This window comes from the organism of the source record quoted next, unplaced genomic scaffold (genome assembly GCF_019419815.1).
Source record: "Pyrus x bretschneideri cultivar Hongxiangsu unplaced genomic scaffold, Pyrus_bretschneideri_v1 Contig25, whole genome shotgun sequence".
NCBI lineage: Eukaryota > Viridiplantae > Streptophyta > Magnoliopsida > Rosales > Rosaceae > Pyrus > Pyrus x bretschneideri.
Genome location: NW_025999557.1, coordinates 2837216 through 2853202, shown reverse-complemented (window position 1 = coordinate 2853202; position 15987 = coordinate 2837216). Strand labels below are relative to the sequence as shown.

Here is a 15987-nt window from a genome sequence, read left to right as displayed (position 1 = left end):
ATAAGTGTTGTTAAAATGAAAAAAAAAGGAAGAAAAACAGGTGAGGAAAAAAAAAAAACATCATTACACAGACAAAAATAAAAAAATAAAAAAACCCAGATCTCTTCCCACTTCCCAATCATGTCTTCCTATCTTCACCATCTTCCCCACGCATCAATTCCCACCCTCCCATATGAACCCACTTCCTCATTTCTTCAAATCTCCCAAAACCCATATCGATTCACCAACCAAAAAAAAAAAAATCCCAGAAATTAAATATTTTCAATGCTAATAAACCAAAATTTATCATCGGAGCCTAGCTCCCTTCCTTGTCGGAGCCCAGCTCCCTTCCTCCTCCTCGTCCTTCTCGTTGGAGCCTAGATCGGAAGAATTTGAATCATCATCTTCTTCCTTCAACCCACGGAAGTATTGTTGTCCTGTCAAAGATCGAAGGCGAACGGAGGAGGTGGGAGGTGTGTGTGTGTGAAGGAGGAGGAAGGAACAGAAAGAAAAAAAGAAGACGACCAAGATGAACTTGAGATCTACACGAGAGAGAGCAGGCAGGTGAGATGGTTGAAGGAGTCATGCAAGAGAGGTACGGAGTGAGCAAGAGAAATCTCACCTGACTAAATAATACAGAGGTTTTGGACGGGATTCGTAAGCGGGTGGGAGGGGTATAAAATAAGTGGGGCCGGATTAAATAATCCGGTGCTTATTTAATACGAAGCTCACCAAACACCCGTTTCGTATTATTAATACTATCCGATGGTCTTATACGGTGTGCCAAACGAGGCCTTATAAGAGGTGGTGGTTGTTTTTAAACAGTCTTGGGTATTATCACTTCAATAAAGCTTTAGATGTATCTTCACGCATGCAAGTGTACTTTTGTATTGGATGAGGCTAGTTGACTTTGATTTTCCACGTCATCATCTCACGCGTACCCTCACCACATCTCTATAAATACTAGAGTTTTAAAGAAAAAACCACTTTAGCGAAAAATCACATTTTTACACTAAAAAGTCAATCATTGTACCATTTACTTTACTTTTTACTTTATCCTTATCATTAAAACTCAAAGTTTTCAAATCATTTTCATTAAATACTATGACATGCCTTAGCAAACATTCACACACATTCACAATTCACAAAATCCATCAAATAACTTAGTTTCCTTTCCTCACATCATGATGTCCCCCACGTCGGTTGGAAACCTCATCAGCTGCATATGTCTAGCCATGGCCATAGCAACCATAGCCCAACCGGTGCTCGACACTACAGGACGGGCTCTTCAACCCGGCATAGACTACTACATCAAACCAGCCATATCTGACAGCGGAGGCCGTTTCACTCTGATCAACCGAAACAATTCCTGTATGTTCTTTGTAGGTCAAGAAAACATCTCAGGCCCCATGGGCTTACCGGTGACCTTTGCTCCATTTGCCGCGGGCGCAACTGTGGTGAGGGAGAGCCATGACCAAATGATCACGTTTTCTGCGTCCACAATATGTGTGTCCTCGACTGCATGGAAGGTGGGTGAGACTAATAGATGTAAAATTCAAATAGCCAAGATCCAGATTAAAGCCACAGTAAACACAATCAAGAAAGCACAAAACTGTTTAGACATGAACAATCGTATTCACACTAACCTGATGAACCTCCATTGGAAAATGCCATTGCAGCAGATGTCCAGATTCTGTAGGCTACAACTCTTCTCCTCTCTGGTAGAACTCTTAATGCTCTAACTAAGAATAGGGCTTAGTTCTAGACTGAGCGGATGTTCCCGAGAGCAGAGATTGCAGCATATATATACATACATATATCTCTCCTAATCCAATGAGGATTTCCTATTACAATCCACTTAGGAAACAACTTATGTTTCCTAGTCTATATCAGTTCTTCTCCATGACAGATTCCTCTATCAACAAGAACTTACATTCATCTTCCTATAAGGCTTTCTTATATTAATCGGACCAAATAGCTAATGCTAGTTCACCAAATACTCATGTTCATATTCTTACATTCTCCCACTTGAACATGAGACATTGAACGAGCACAGCCTTCACCAATTATAAGAAGTGATCACATAGCCTTATTTAAGATTTTATCATCATGACCAATGTCCCATTGCATTTCAAAACACAGAAGCCAAGAATCTCAGATTACTACCTAAAACAATCATTGATTCAAGACTCACATGTATCCAATCTGCAATTATGACACACGATTAACAATACCAATCCAAAATATGCTCCCACTTTTCAAAAGATTAAAATCTATATCAATCTTCAATGAAAACAGCATTTCAATAACTGAATAAAATTCATGAAACATACAACTTTTAAAACAAACAAATTGTTCTTGCAAAGCATCATATGAATCTAACAAGTCTATCATCAAAACCTCAGCACTCCAACACGGAAGCCTTAAGTTTCGAAACAAAGACTCTTATTAAAATATAAAACAGTCTAACAAAAATATCTCAGTCTGCTTGCTCAGACCAAAATGTAAACAAAATCCCAAATTGAATTACTCACATAGCAGCAACCTTCAATGTTTCTGAAACAGATCAATTACTCCGACTGATCTAGAGTTTCCAATACTCCTATCCGAGATACATGTTTCTGAAATTCTCCAATGGGCAACGCTTTAGTCAAAGGGTCTGCAATCATCAAAACAGTGCTGATGTGCTGAACTTCAATCATCCCATTCCTCACTTCCTCTCTTACTTTAAGGAATTTTACATCCATTAACCTTGAGGCAGAAGTTCTTCTATTATTCTTTGCAAAAAACACAGCAGAGTTATTATCACAAAACATCCTTACTGGTTTCTGGACTGATTTCACAATTTTTAAATTAGTCAAAAAATTCTTCAACCACACAGCTTGTTTCATTCCTTCAAAACAAGCTACGAACTCTGCCTCCATAGTGGATGTGGCTATCACAGTTTGCTTCGCACTCTTCCAAGAAACTGCACCACCATTTAACATGAAGACGTAACCACCGGTTGATTTCCTATCATCTACATCACCAGCCAAATCTGAGTCAGTGTATCCTTCAAGTTCCAAGGATTCGCCTTTTCCATAAACCAACATGAAATTCTTGGTTCTTTGTAAATATATTAGAACCTTTTTGGCAGATATCCAATGTGCTTCTCCTGGATTTGATTGAAACCTTCCCAGCATTCCAGTTATAAAAGCAAGGTCAGGCCGTGTACATATAGTTGCATACATGAGACTTCCCACCAGAGAAGCATAAGGTTTACCCTGCATTTTCTCTGTTTCCAAGTCAGTCCTCGGACATTGACTTTTTGAGAACTTATCCCCTTTATGAACTGGAACTTGTCCACAACTACAATTCTCCATATTGAACCTGTATAATATTCTATCAATGTACCCTCTTTGTGATAAGCCAAGTAATCTTTTCTGTCTATTCTGTACAATCTCAATCCCTAACACATAGTGTGCCTCTCCTAGATCCTTCATATCAAAACTTTCACTGAGCATCTTCTTAGTTCTCTGTAATAACTGTGGACAGGAGCTTGCTAGAAGAATATCATCAACGTAAAGTACCAAAAAAATGAACTGAGAACCAGAAATTTTAAGGTAAATGCAATCGTCCAATTTGTTTTCTTCAAATCCCTGAGAAGAGACAATCTGATCAAACTTTAAATACCATTGTCTAGAGGCCTGTTTTAACCCATAGATGGACTTATTGAGCTGGCAAACCATGTTTTCCTTCCCCCTTTCAACAAATCCAGGTGGTTGTTTCATGTAGATGCATTCCTCTAAGTTGCCATTAAGAAAGGCTGTTTTGACATCCATTTGATGCAGCTCTAAGTCAAAATATGCAACCAATGCCATGGCAACTCGCATTGAATCTTTAGAAGAGACTGGGGAAAAAGTATCGTTGTAATCAATACCTTCTCGTTGAGTGAAGCCTTTTGCAACTAATCTTGCTTTGTGTCTCTCAATTTTACCAAGAGCATCTCTTTTGGTCTTGTACACCCACTTACAACCTATAGGCTTGATTTGAGGGCTAGATTCCACAAGTGTCCAAACATTATTTTTATACATTGAATCTAGTTCCTCTTTCATAGCATTCTGCCATAGAGTTGATTGTGAACTTTCAATGGCCTGAGAGTATGAGATGGGATCATCCAAATCACCAATGTCAAAATCTGCTTCTTGCAAGTAAACATAATCACTCATAGCAGTTGATTTCCTGACTCTTGTAGACTTTTTGGATTCAATTGACACTGGTTGTTTAGAATTTGAAGCAGATGCAGGTGCAGGAAGTTGATTATCGATTTCCATAGTTTGGTCAGTGAGAGGATCCAAATCTGCAAGTGTTCCTTCTCTTTCATTACTTGATGGCTGACTGAATAAAGGGACCTGAGTGTAGTTGAGGGCTTCTGAGATGTCTTGTAACTGATCCACCTCTTCAAAAATGAAATTTTCCCGTGATAGATCTGTAACATCTTGATCCTCCAAGAATACTGCATTATGCGTTTCTTGGATCCGAGTGTAATGTTGAGGAATATAGAATCTGTAGCCTTTTGACTTTTCAGGATACCCTATGAAGTAACAAGATTGAGTCCTTGAATCTAACTTTCTTTCATTAGGATTGTAGAACCTTGCTTCTGATTTGCAACCCCAAACGTGAAAGTATTCAAAATTTGGTGTTCTACCATGCCATAGCTCAAAAGGTATTGATATAACAAATTTGCTCGGCACTCTGTTCAAAATATAATTTGCTGTCTTCAATGCTTCTCCCCACAAGAAACCAGGCAATTTGGATCTCGACATCATGCTCCTTACCATACCTATGAGAGTTCTATTCCTTCGTTCTGAGACTCCATTTTGTTGAGGTGTCCCAGGTGTTGTATATTGAGCTACAATGCCATTTTGCTCTAAATAGATTGCAAATGGTCCATTTTGTTGTCCTGATTCAGTGTACCTGCCAAAGTATTCTCCTCCCCTATCCGATCTAACAATTTTAATAACTTTACCTAACTGTTTTTCAACCTCAGTTTTGTAAACAATAAAACATTTAAGGGCATCAGATTTTTCATTAATCAGAAAGGTATATCCCAGTCTAGAGAAATCATCGATAAAGTTAACAAAATACTTGTTTCCACATATGGTTTTGACTGGAAAAGGACCACAAATGTCAGTGTGTATGATTTCAAGCAACCCTTTGCTTCTTTTGGCATCTAGTTTTCTAAAGTTTGTCATTTTTCCTTTCAAACAATCAACACATTCTGTTATAGTGGCAGAATCTAGTTTGGGAATTAGTTCAGCTTTGCAAAGTTGAAGAATCCTTTCTTTGGAGATGTGCCCTAACCTCTTATGCCAGAGAATATAAGATGAATCATGCTCTAACATTCTTTTTGAATTGACATTTAAAACACATTGATCAACATAATCATTTATACATTCCAGTCGCCAAAGATTTTCAGACAAGAGGGCAATGCCCAAAATTTTATGAAAACTGTTTTTCTTAAAAATTTTCAAACATATATCATCAGCAGAGAATGCATAGCCATCTTTTATTATTTTAGAAGCAGAGAGCAAGTTTCTTCTCATTTTAGGCACATAGAGCACATCTTTCAGTTGTAACACGAAACCAGAATTCAGTTTCAAGTTCACTACTCCTATGGCAAGCACTGCAACCTTAGTCCCTTCCCCCACATAGACATTATACATAGTATTTCCAATCTCCTTTTGTTTTTGAAAACCTTTCAAAGAATTAGTTATGTGAACCGAGCATCCAGTGTCAAACCACCAAGAATCAACAGGTACTTCACAAAGATTTGATTCAACACAGACAAGTACTTGTTCCTTTTCTTTGCTCTTCACAAAATCTTTAAAAATCTGACAATCAACTTTTAAGTTCCCTTTAGTCTTGCACCAAAAACACTTAAGTTTAGACACATCTTTAGGTCTAGGTTTAAAGTTGATAGATTTTCTAGGGGAGTTATTTACTTTAGCAGATATATTGAATTTGTTAGAATTCTTAGTGAATTTAGAATTCTTACCAGGACCTGAAGAGCTGCCATTATTGAATGCTCTCTTCTCTCGTCCAGATTGCACATAATTTGCTTCTTCGATCTCCTTGCCTTTCTCTTGCTTTTGCCGAGTTTCCTCTTGCACACATTGTGCAATCAGTTCATCCATGCCCCAGTTCTTGTCCTGAGTGTTGTAAGAGACTTTTAACTGACTATACTTGGTAGGGAGGGCTTGAAGGATCATGAATACAAGCTGCTTCTCACCAATGTTTATGTCCATGGAGTTTAGCTTCTCTGCAGCATCTGACATTTTCATTATATGATCCCTTATTGAACCAGTATCTTCAATCTTGTATTGAGTCAACACAGACATATACTGGCTTACTTCTGCCTTCTCAGACTCCTTGAATTTCATTTCAATTGCAGCCAAATATTCCACAGCAAGCTCTGGTTTCTTAATTCCCCCTCTGATAGTGTCAGTCATTCCAGCTTCTATGATGGAAAGTGCTACCTTATTAGCTCTTGACCACCTCTCAAAATCTGACTTCTCAGCTCTGGTGCTTTGATCACTCATAACAGGCTTGGGATTTTCAATTGCTATATCAAACTCATTGAGAGTCAATAGCAAGTTGATATCCCTCCTCCATTTCTTGTAATTACTACCGCCAGTAAGGATCGGAATATTTGCTAAGTTTAAGGTCTTCATAGATATTGCAGACATCGATGAACCTGAAATCACCATATGAACATTCAAAGTTCTGATTTCGTTTCACAGTCTATTGCACATCAAAGCTTTATAACCAATATCCATATATACAATCTTAACAACAACCAGTTGATAGGCGCATATAGGATTATTGATTTCAGAATAGATCATAAACTGATCACCATATATTCAGAACCAACCATCACACTGATTTGTTCCATACATCTCAGTTTATGATCTGATCAGTTACAATAAATTTTTCATAATTTTAACCAGATATAATCATCTTACGAATGACTTCTTTCATTATACAGATCATTAAGATGCATATTTTAAGAAACTAAATCATATGCTAAGAATGACTTCTTTCATGTTCATCAAAAATTATAATACAAATCTCTATACAAGATTCTTAGATATTCATATTTCTGATCCGAGTATTGAAGATTACATACCTTTTAAAGAGACAACCATCAACACATAGCAGCAGAAACATTTTTGTACAGGTATTGAACACTCAATAACAAGATTTGATTTACTCGGATTGCAAATAAATGGGTCAGAATGAGAGGGACGAGTTAGAGTCCTCTTCTACTAAAGAACAAAACTCAGAAAACCCCAAACGGAAAATCGCATCGATTTCGAATACCAACAGTCATATTAAACTAACCTAATTTTATTAAAACGCACCGTTTTACGAAAAACCTGTTTTGAGATTTAAAACCGGTTTCGAAACCTGATCATGGTGATTTTCATTGACCCGTGCTTGATTGATTTTAAGAACTTAAATCTCAGGCTCTGATACCACATGTAAAATTTAAATAGCCAAGATCCAGATTAAAGCCACAGTAAACACAATCAAGAAAGCACAAAACTGTTTAGACATGAACAATCGTATTCACACTAACCTGATGAACCTCCATTGGAAAATGCCATTGCAGCAGATGTCCAGATTCTGTAGGCTACAACTCTTCTCTCTGGTAGAACTCTTAATGCTCTAACTAAGAATAGGGCTTAGTTCTAGACTGAGCGGATGTTCCCGAGAGCAGAGATTGCAGCATATATATACATACATATATCTCTCCTAATCCAATGAGGATTTCCTATTACAATCCACTTAGGAAACAACTCATGTTTCCTAGTCTATATCAGTTCTTCTCCATGACAGATTCCTCTATCAACAAGAACTTACATTCATCTTCCTATAAGGCTTTCTTATATTAATCGGACCAAATAGCTAATGCTAGTTCACCAAATACTCATGTTCATATTCTTACAATAGAATCACCCAAAGGAGGTTGATTGTCGCCGGAGCACCTGCTGCATCTGAAGGGCTGCCTTATAGAAGCTATTTTATGATAAATAGGGTGGAGCCAGAGAGAGCTGGTGTCTACAGTCTGAGGTGGTGTCCCACTGACGTGTGCCCCACCTGTAGGTTCAGCAACTGTGGGCCCATCGGTGCTTTGGTTGAGAATGGAAAGAGGTTGCTGGCCTTGCATGGTTCTGTGCTTCCTGTTGTGTTTGAGAGGGCTTAAGGGGTCGATTTGTTTAAATAATCTGCACTCTTGTTTAGGGTTGATTGTTTTAATAACAGGGATCTGTATACCCTTTTCTTCCCATTATACATAAGTACTCTTGTAACAATTTTTATTTGACGTGTAATATGTAAGTTGTCATTAGTACTTTTATCATAAAGATAAAATTAATAAAAAAGATTCACGTACATTATAATTTTTCTTCTAAATATGTTGATGAAAAAAATTTGCGATTGAGATGAAGAAAGTAAAATCGCAATCCCACACAAGAATACACTCTGACTTAACGTGGGTCACTCATTGCGGACTACCAATATTCGTTTGGTTTAGTATTTTGATTGAATTTAAGAGCTCTAAGTGTCGGAGTATAGTAGATTTTTTGAAAACTATGAGCAAACATAATATTGTAGACAAGAATTACGGAGTTAATTACCTCAAAGAGTCTAAGGGGGGTGTAGTCAACTTGGATTTTAGAGGTTTTTAATAGACTTTTTTAAGTGACAAATTTTAAAGGATTTTAATAGATTCTACAATCTTATATAGATTTTGATAGATTTATATGGATTTCACTTATAGATTTCTATGGATTTGTATGGCTTTTTTCATGGATTTCTTAGGAATTTTATCATGCCAATCAACGCAGAGCCTACATATGAATTCATCTCCAATTTCTTCTCAACTACAAAACACTCCACACACGTACCCAAACTCAAATCCCCCATGTCCCCGCACGCTCAAGAACTGTTGCCAAAGTCATTTCATTAGGCTCAAATCCATAACCCCTCATTTCCCGGAACAACCCCACCGCATCTCCAGCACACTCCATCTTGCAATACACAGAAATCATGGAATTCCATGAAACCAAATCCCTGTCAATAATTTCATCAAACACAGTCTGTGCAAAAACCCACCCACCACACCTTGCATACATAGTAATCAAAGAGTGACTCACTTTTCCATCCTTATTCAATACCATCCATGATTTGTATTGGATTCGAACAACAACAAACACTCACAAGCTTTAATCGCAACCTTACCAGCAACAACATTGGATTGTTCATCCAATAAAGGCAAAGCACGAAAATCAAATCCATTTTGGCAGTGGGTGGGTGGGATTGTTCATCCAATATGGCAGTGGGTGGGTCACGGGGAGGGATGAGGGGTGGTGAAAGCAAGTTAGAGAAATGCATATTTGGAAACTTGTTATGTATAGATGTGAGCTGCTCATCGGGTTCTTAGGCAGGACAAAAAATGGGGAAGATTATTCCTCTTCTACAGACAGAATTATCGTTCTTGAAATGAAATCCTTGGGTGAATGTTGGATTGTTTATGACATTTGTTATTTATACTTCTACTCTCAAATCCATCAAAATCCTTCACCCATTAAAATCCTATCAAATCCTTGATATTTTCACTACACCAAGACTTTTGAGGACTTTTAAAATCCTAATCAACTATCCATAGATTTGGATGTATTCTTTAAAATCCTTTAAAATCATAATTTGACTACATTATAATTTTAAAATCTTTTAAAATCTCATTGACTACTCCCAAATTTTAAAGTCTATTAAAATACTATCAAATCCTAATTTGACTATAATCTCCTAAAATAAGCTCAAGGGACAGTTTTCAGATTAAGGTGATGTGCCTCTTTTAATAGACAAATCCACTCCTTAATTTATATATTTAAGCAAGACTCAAATATGTTGTGCCTTGGCTGATTATCTCACCAACATACAAACCCACAGTTGAATAGTTTAAAATACAAGAAATAAAGACACCAAGAAATTTACGAGGTTCGGCAAAAACCTGCCTACGTCCTCGGAGAGATATTGCTCTTCACTATGAGAAAAACAGTACAAGTTACACATGAGTTAAATCGACATAACCCAATCTCATATCCCTTGTACACCCACTCACAGAATTTTCCCAAGAGCCTCACTCTACCCCAAGAGTTCCTTACTCTCACTCTCTAATTTTTTCTTTTTTTCTCCTCCTTATGCTCTCATCGGCAAGCCTTTAAATAAAAAACATCTCCTTTTCTTCTCCTCCTTTCTTCCACCCGAAAGCCACATAATTATGGCTTTGAAAAAGCCACAAAACAAGGAATGAAAAAAGCCATAAAACAAGGAATGAAAAAGCCACAAAACAAGGAAACATAATCCTCATCATGATGTTCCCTCATCATTTGTTTTGTTTCCTAGCCTAATTTGGTCACTATCCAACAATTTCCACCTTGGCCAAATTCCGAAAACATCACAGAGACTCGAATCAACAATCACCATAAGCACCCAAAGTACAAACTAAAGACAACGGTAACTAAATCAAATTCCCCAAACTTTCCGGTACTCATAATGATCTCCACCTCGACTCAAACTGTACCAAAGTCCATTGGCCTTACGTACCAGCATGCACACTCTGAATCAACCTCGTTGGTCCTCTTCCGATTCAGTCACTGCCAATGCATGTGCAGCTGCTGCAAGCAAAAAAAAACCATTCAGACAGGATCTCGACACATCCTCGTCTCCTCCAGCAGGTTTTCCTCCTCTTCATTGTCTGTAACTTGGAAACTTGTCAGTGCACCCATTTCCAGCAACACCCGTCGAGCCAGACAAACATTCCTCACACTTCTCATTCTTCAGGACCATCTCATCACCTGTGAATCCCATAGCTCCACCTGCTGCAAAACCCCTGCAACACTTGAGACTATACATCACCAGGAGATGTGTTGCTTCGAGTACCTAGAGGGCATACTCGAAGTCTTCCGCCACAAAATTGATGCTACCTGGACCAAGATCATCATTTCTTTTTCTCAAAGGACAATTTATCTTTTTATGCCCGAATTCTTTGCAGTCATAGCATTGTGGTCCCTTGCCTTTGGAGCTTGATTTGAACCTGCTGTCTCTCTCAAATCCTCCTCCCAATTTTCTTCCATGATTCCAACCTTGAACAGCTAAAGCAGTCTCGTGCCCACCATCAACAATGGTCTTCCTCTTTTGTGTATCATAAGACACCAAAGAAGCCTGCACCTGCTCCAAACTTACTGTATCTTTTCCATGCAATAAGGTTGTCACAAGATTCTCATACGAATCTGGAAGTGAGGTAAGAAGTAAGAGGGCTTTATCTTCTTCCTCAACCTTAACATCAACTTTCCTCAATTGATCCAAGTATCCATTGAACACATTCATGTGGTCCATGAGATTCCCGCCTTCATCCATCTTCAGCTTGTACAGCTTCCTCTTCAGATGTAACTTGTTGGTCAAACTTTTAGCAATATAGAGTTTTTCCAACTTCTCCCACAGTGCAGGCGCAGAATCTTCATCCATAACATTGTTGATAATGTTATCAGCTATGCAGTGTCGAATCGTGCTAACACAACGCGACTCCAGCTCTTCCCACTGGTCATCTGTCATTTCTTTAGGCTTCCCATCTTTTCCCTTCAAAGCTCTAACCAAGCCTTGTTGAGTCAAGACATCCTTTACTCTCATCTGCCAGAGAGTAAAGCTGCCCTTCCCATAAAACTTCTCAACTGAAAACGACATGTTTGTAGTCATCATGGTGAATAATAAATCTGAACCTTCAATGAACCAAAGCTTCCAACAAAGCTCTGATACCAATTGTTGTGCCTTGGCTGATTATCTCACCAACATACAAACCCACAGTTGAATAGTTCAAAATACAAGAAATAAAGACACCGAGAAATTTACGAGGTTCGGCAAAAACCTGCCTACGTCCTCGGAGAGATATTGCTCTTCACTATGAGAAAAACAGTACAAGTTACACATGAGTTAAATCGACATAACCCAATCCCATATCCCTTGTACACCCACTCACAGAATTTTCCCAAGAGCCTCACTCTACCCCAAGAGTTCCTTACTCTCACTCTCTAATTTTTTCTTTTTTTCTCCTCCTTATGCTCTCATCGGCAAGCCTTTAAATAAAAAACATCTCCTTTTCTTCTCCTCCTTTCTTCCACCCGAAAGCCACATAATTATGGCTTTGAAAAAGCCACAAAACAAGGAATGAAAAAAGCCATAAAACAAGGAATGAAAAAGCCACAAAACAAGGAAACATAATCCTCATCATGATGTTCCCTCATCATTTGTTTTGTTTCCTAGCCTAATTTGGCCACTATCCAACAAAATAATGGTATTAACATGTATGAGTCTTGTGAGTTGTATTTAGTACAAAGGATGAAGCAGTGTTCTAAAAATCGGCCTAGGCAACTGCCTAGGTAGCGCCTAGGTGCTGGGTGATGGGCTTCCATGGTGATTTTGGGCAAAACGTTCGATAAATCGGAAGGGGTCTACGCGGCGCTAGTCGTTCCTCGTCTCTTCGCTCTGCGCCTATGTAAGTGTGTGACAGGGTTAAGTGACTTGCTATGAAGTACCCCGAATGAGGACCTTGACTCGTTCATCTCTGTCACCACGGACGAGGACGTCAACAACATGATGGAGGAGTACAACCACATCGCACAGAACCAAAACTCAAAGTCGGCATGGCTTCGCCTCTTTCCCAGAATTTCTGTGCATGGAAATGGAGAATTACCATGGTAGCTTAGAGGGAGTGATAGAGAAGAAGATAGATAGAGGGTTAAACGGAGAAGTTGAGGTGATTGATAGAGATTAGAGGGAGTTGTGCGGAGGAGAGATGGAGGGTTAAAGGGAGTTGTTTTGATTTGTTGTTTTTCAGAAGAGAAGAAGATAGAGGGTTAAACAGAAAAGTCGAGGTGACTGATAGAGATTAGGCAGCAGGGAAAATCGGGAAAGTGGAAAAAATGCCTAGTTTTGTGTGAAAGTCTACCAGCCTCATAATAAAAAAACATAAAGAATAGTTATCCACTGTCCATTAATAAATATATTATATAAATGATTGAGATAATATTTTAGTATTTGTTATGTTTTAAAACAACACTATATTATGTTCTTATAATATAATATTTTATTATTTTTTCTTTTTAAGATCAGACTATATTATACTCTTGCATCATATATGTATATCTTTTTTCAAAAATAACGTATTACTCAATGTTTATATATCTATTATATAGTAAATTTAACTAATTTATATGATATATATAATTATTTTACTCAAATCCGCTTAGGCCGTCTAGTTGCCTAGGCACTAGGCTCATTTCCGCTGCCCGATTAGCGCCTAGCGCTTTTTAGAACCTTAGGATGAAAGCAATTTTTTTATTTTTTATTTTAAAGAAAAAGGAGATTTAAACTTTAGTCTTTTACTAGACAATCAAAGCATAGAACCAATCCCTATCTAGAGACACTCATTGAGTTTAACCTTTCAGAAAATTGGTTTAGGGCACAAAGTTCGTACCCAAATTTCATTAGGCACAAATAGACCATCGATCTTTTTATTTAATCTCGTTTTAACTCCGATTAATGTTTCTTTTGTGTAAAGGGTTTAAGGAATTTTCGTGCCCTTTTAATTGTGCATGTAGTGTTTTTTGAACTCCTAATTTTTAACTTTGGGATATATTGAGCAAGAAATTGGAGCAGCAAATATAGGGCAAGAAGTTGGATAACAGAAAGGAATAGAAAGAAAGTATCCAATCTACCTAACCCGTCGAACTTTGAATTCAAGTTTAAAGGTAAACTTAATGATTTTTGGTAGATCTTCATCATAGCGATGGCATTTTTCATCAAAGTTGACTATTATTAGTATTAGATCGATGCAGCTAACTTTCAAGCACGCAACATTAACTTGTAATGAACAATACTTGTATTGATGCCATGAGGTTGCACCACTTTGTCTACTCATTGTGAGTAGCGTATTTTTATTGTATAAACCTTATAATCAAAATTGTTTATTTTCTTCACCTTTATTTAAAAATCTTTATAAAATATATAATCATTCACATCAAAGATTGTTTAATCATTCATATGCATTGAACAAATCGATGGTTTTAGTATGATTAGTAATATACGCAATGAACCATTCATGTAGTGAATATGACACTAGTACAAATAACAGTTTGCGCGACGAAGTATAGTTTGTCGCCTAAAGTCAAAAAATGTCGCCTAAAAATTAGCCCGATGAAAACTTCATCATGCGCAAACCGTTGTTCAAAGGTCGTGAAAGCAAGGTTTGCGCGACGACAATACCCACGTCACGCAAAAGGTCTTTGCACGACGGCAATACTTGTGTCGTCCAAAAAGTTTTTGCACGATGACAATACCTGCGTTGCGCAAAAGTTCTTTGCGTGACGACAATACATGCGTCGCTTAAAAGGTCTTTGCGCAACAACAATACCTGCGTCATGCAGAGGTCTTTGCGCGACGACAATCCTTGACCCTATATGAATACAATGAATGAATTCAATCTTCAATTTAAAATATTTACACTAGTAGATACCACAAGATTTTATGTTATACTTAATGAAAGTATAAATAGACTCTAAGTGAAATTAGTTTCAACGATCCCACCGTCAAACTTGTTTGTATATACTTTGAGATCGCAAATGCCAAAAATCACAATAAACAAACATTCAGAGATCAAGTATCGAGATAAAACTATTCGACGGTTAGAAACAAAAAATCATGATTTAATTGTTATTTTAATTCCAATTTTGATGATTTTTTTACAGCTACACTCCTTGACCCTATATGAATACACTGAATGAATTCGATCTTCAATTTAAAATATTTACACTAGTGGATACCACATAATCTTATGTTATACTCAATAAAAGTATAAATAAACTCTAAGTGCTAGTGAATCTATTGTTTTGATGAGATACGCATTCTACGAAACTAGTATCCAATCTACCTAACCCGCTGAAATTTGAATTCAAGTTTAAAGGTGAACTTAATGATTTTTGGTTGATCTTCATCATAGCGATGGCATTTTTCATCAAAGTTGAATGTTATTAGTAATAGATCGATGCAGCTAACTTTCAAGCACGCAACATTAACTTGTAATGAACAATACTTGCATTGATGCCATGAGGTTGCACCACTTTGTCTACTCATTGTGATTAGCGTATTTTTATTATATAAACCTTATAATCAAAATTGTTTATTTTCTTCACCTTCATTTAAAAATCTTTATAAAACATATAAACAAATCGATGATTTTAGTATGATTAATAATATACTCAATGAACCGTCCTTTTTTATTTTTTATTTTTTTTATTCATGTAGTGAATAGGATACTAGTACAAATAATAGTTTGCGCGACGAAACATAGTTTGTCGCGCAAAGTAAAAAAATATCTCCTGAAAATTAGCCTGACGAAAATTTCGTTGCGTGCAAACTGTCGTGCAAAGGTCTTGAAAGTAGGGTTTGCGCGACGACAATACCTGCATCGTGCAAAAGGTTTTTACGCGATGACAATCCTTGACCTTATACGAATACAATGAATGAATTCGATCTTTAATTTAAAATATTTACACTAGTGGATACCACAAGATCTTATGTTATACTTAATGAAAGCATAAATAAACTCTAAGTGTCAGTGAATCTATTGTTTTGATAGGATATGCATTCTACGAAACTACTTTTAACGATCCCACCATCAAACTTGTTTGTATATACTTCGAGATCGCATATGCCAAAAATGGCAATAAACAAACATTTAGAGATCAAGTAACGAGACAAAACTCTTTGACGGTTAGAAACAAAAAATCACGATTTAACGGTTATTTTAACTCTGATTTTGATGATTTCTTTACAGCTACACTCCTTCCCTATATGAATACAATGAATGAATTCGATCTTCAATTTAAAATATTTACACAAGTGGAT

The 15987-nt window shown here is 37.1% G+C and overlaps 1 protein-coding gene across 1 annotated transcript; it reads left to right on the top strand.

Moving 5' to 3' along the window:
- Positions 1-1110: 1110 nt before the first annotated feature.
- Positions 1111-8299, top strand: LOC103965417 (kunitz type trypsin inhibitor 106-like). Its single transcript, XM_048586997.1, has 2 exons — positions 1111-1519; positions 7969-8299. The coding sequence occupies exons 1-2, from the start codon at positions 1164-1166 to the stop codon at positions 8225-8227; spliced, it is 615 nt and encodes a 204-aa protein (XP_048442954.1). The 5' UTR covers positions 1111-1163; the 3' UTR covers positions 8228-8299.
- The last annotated feature ends 7688 nt before the right edge of the window (positions 8300-15987 follow it).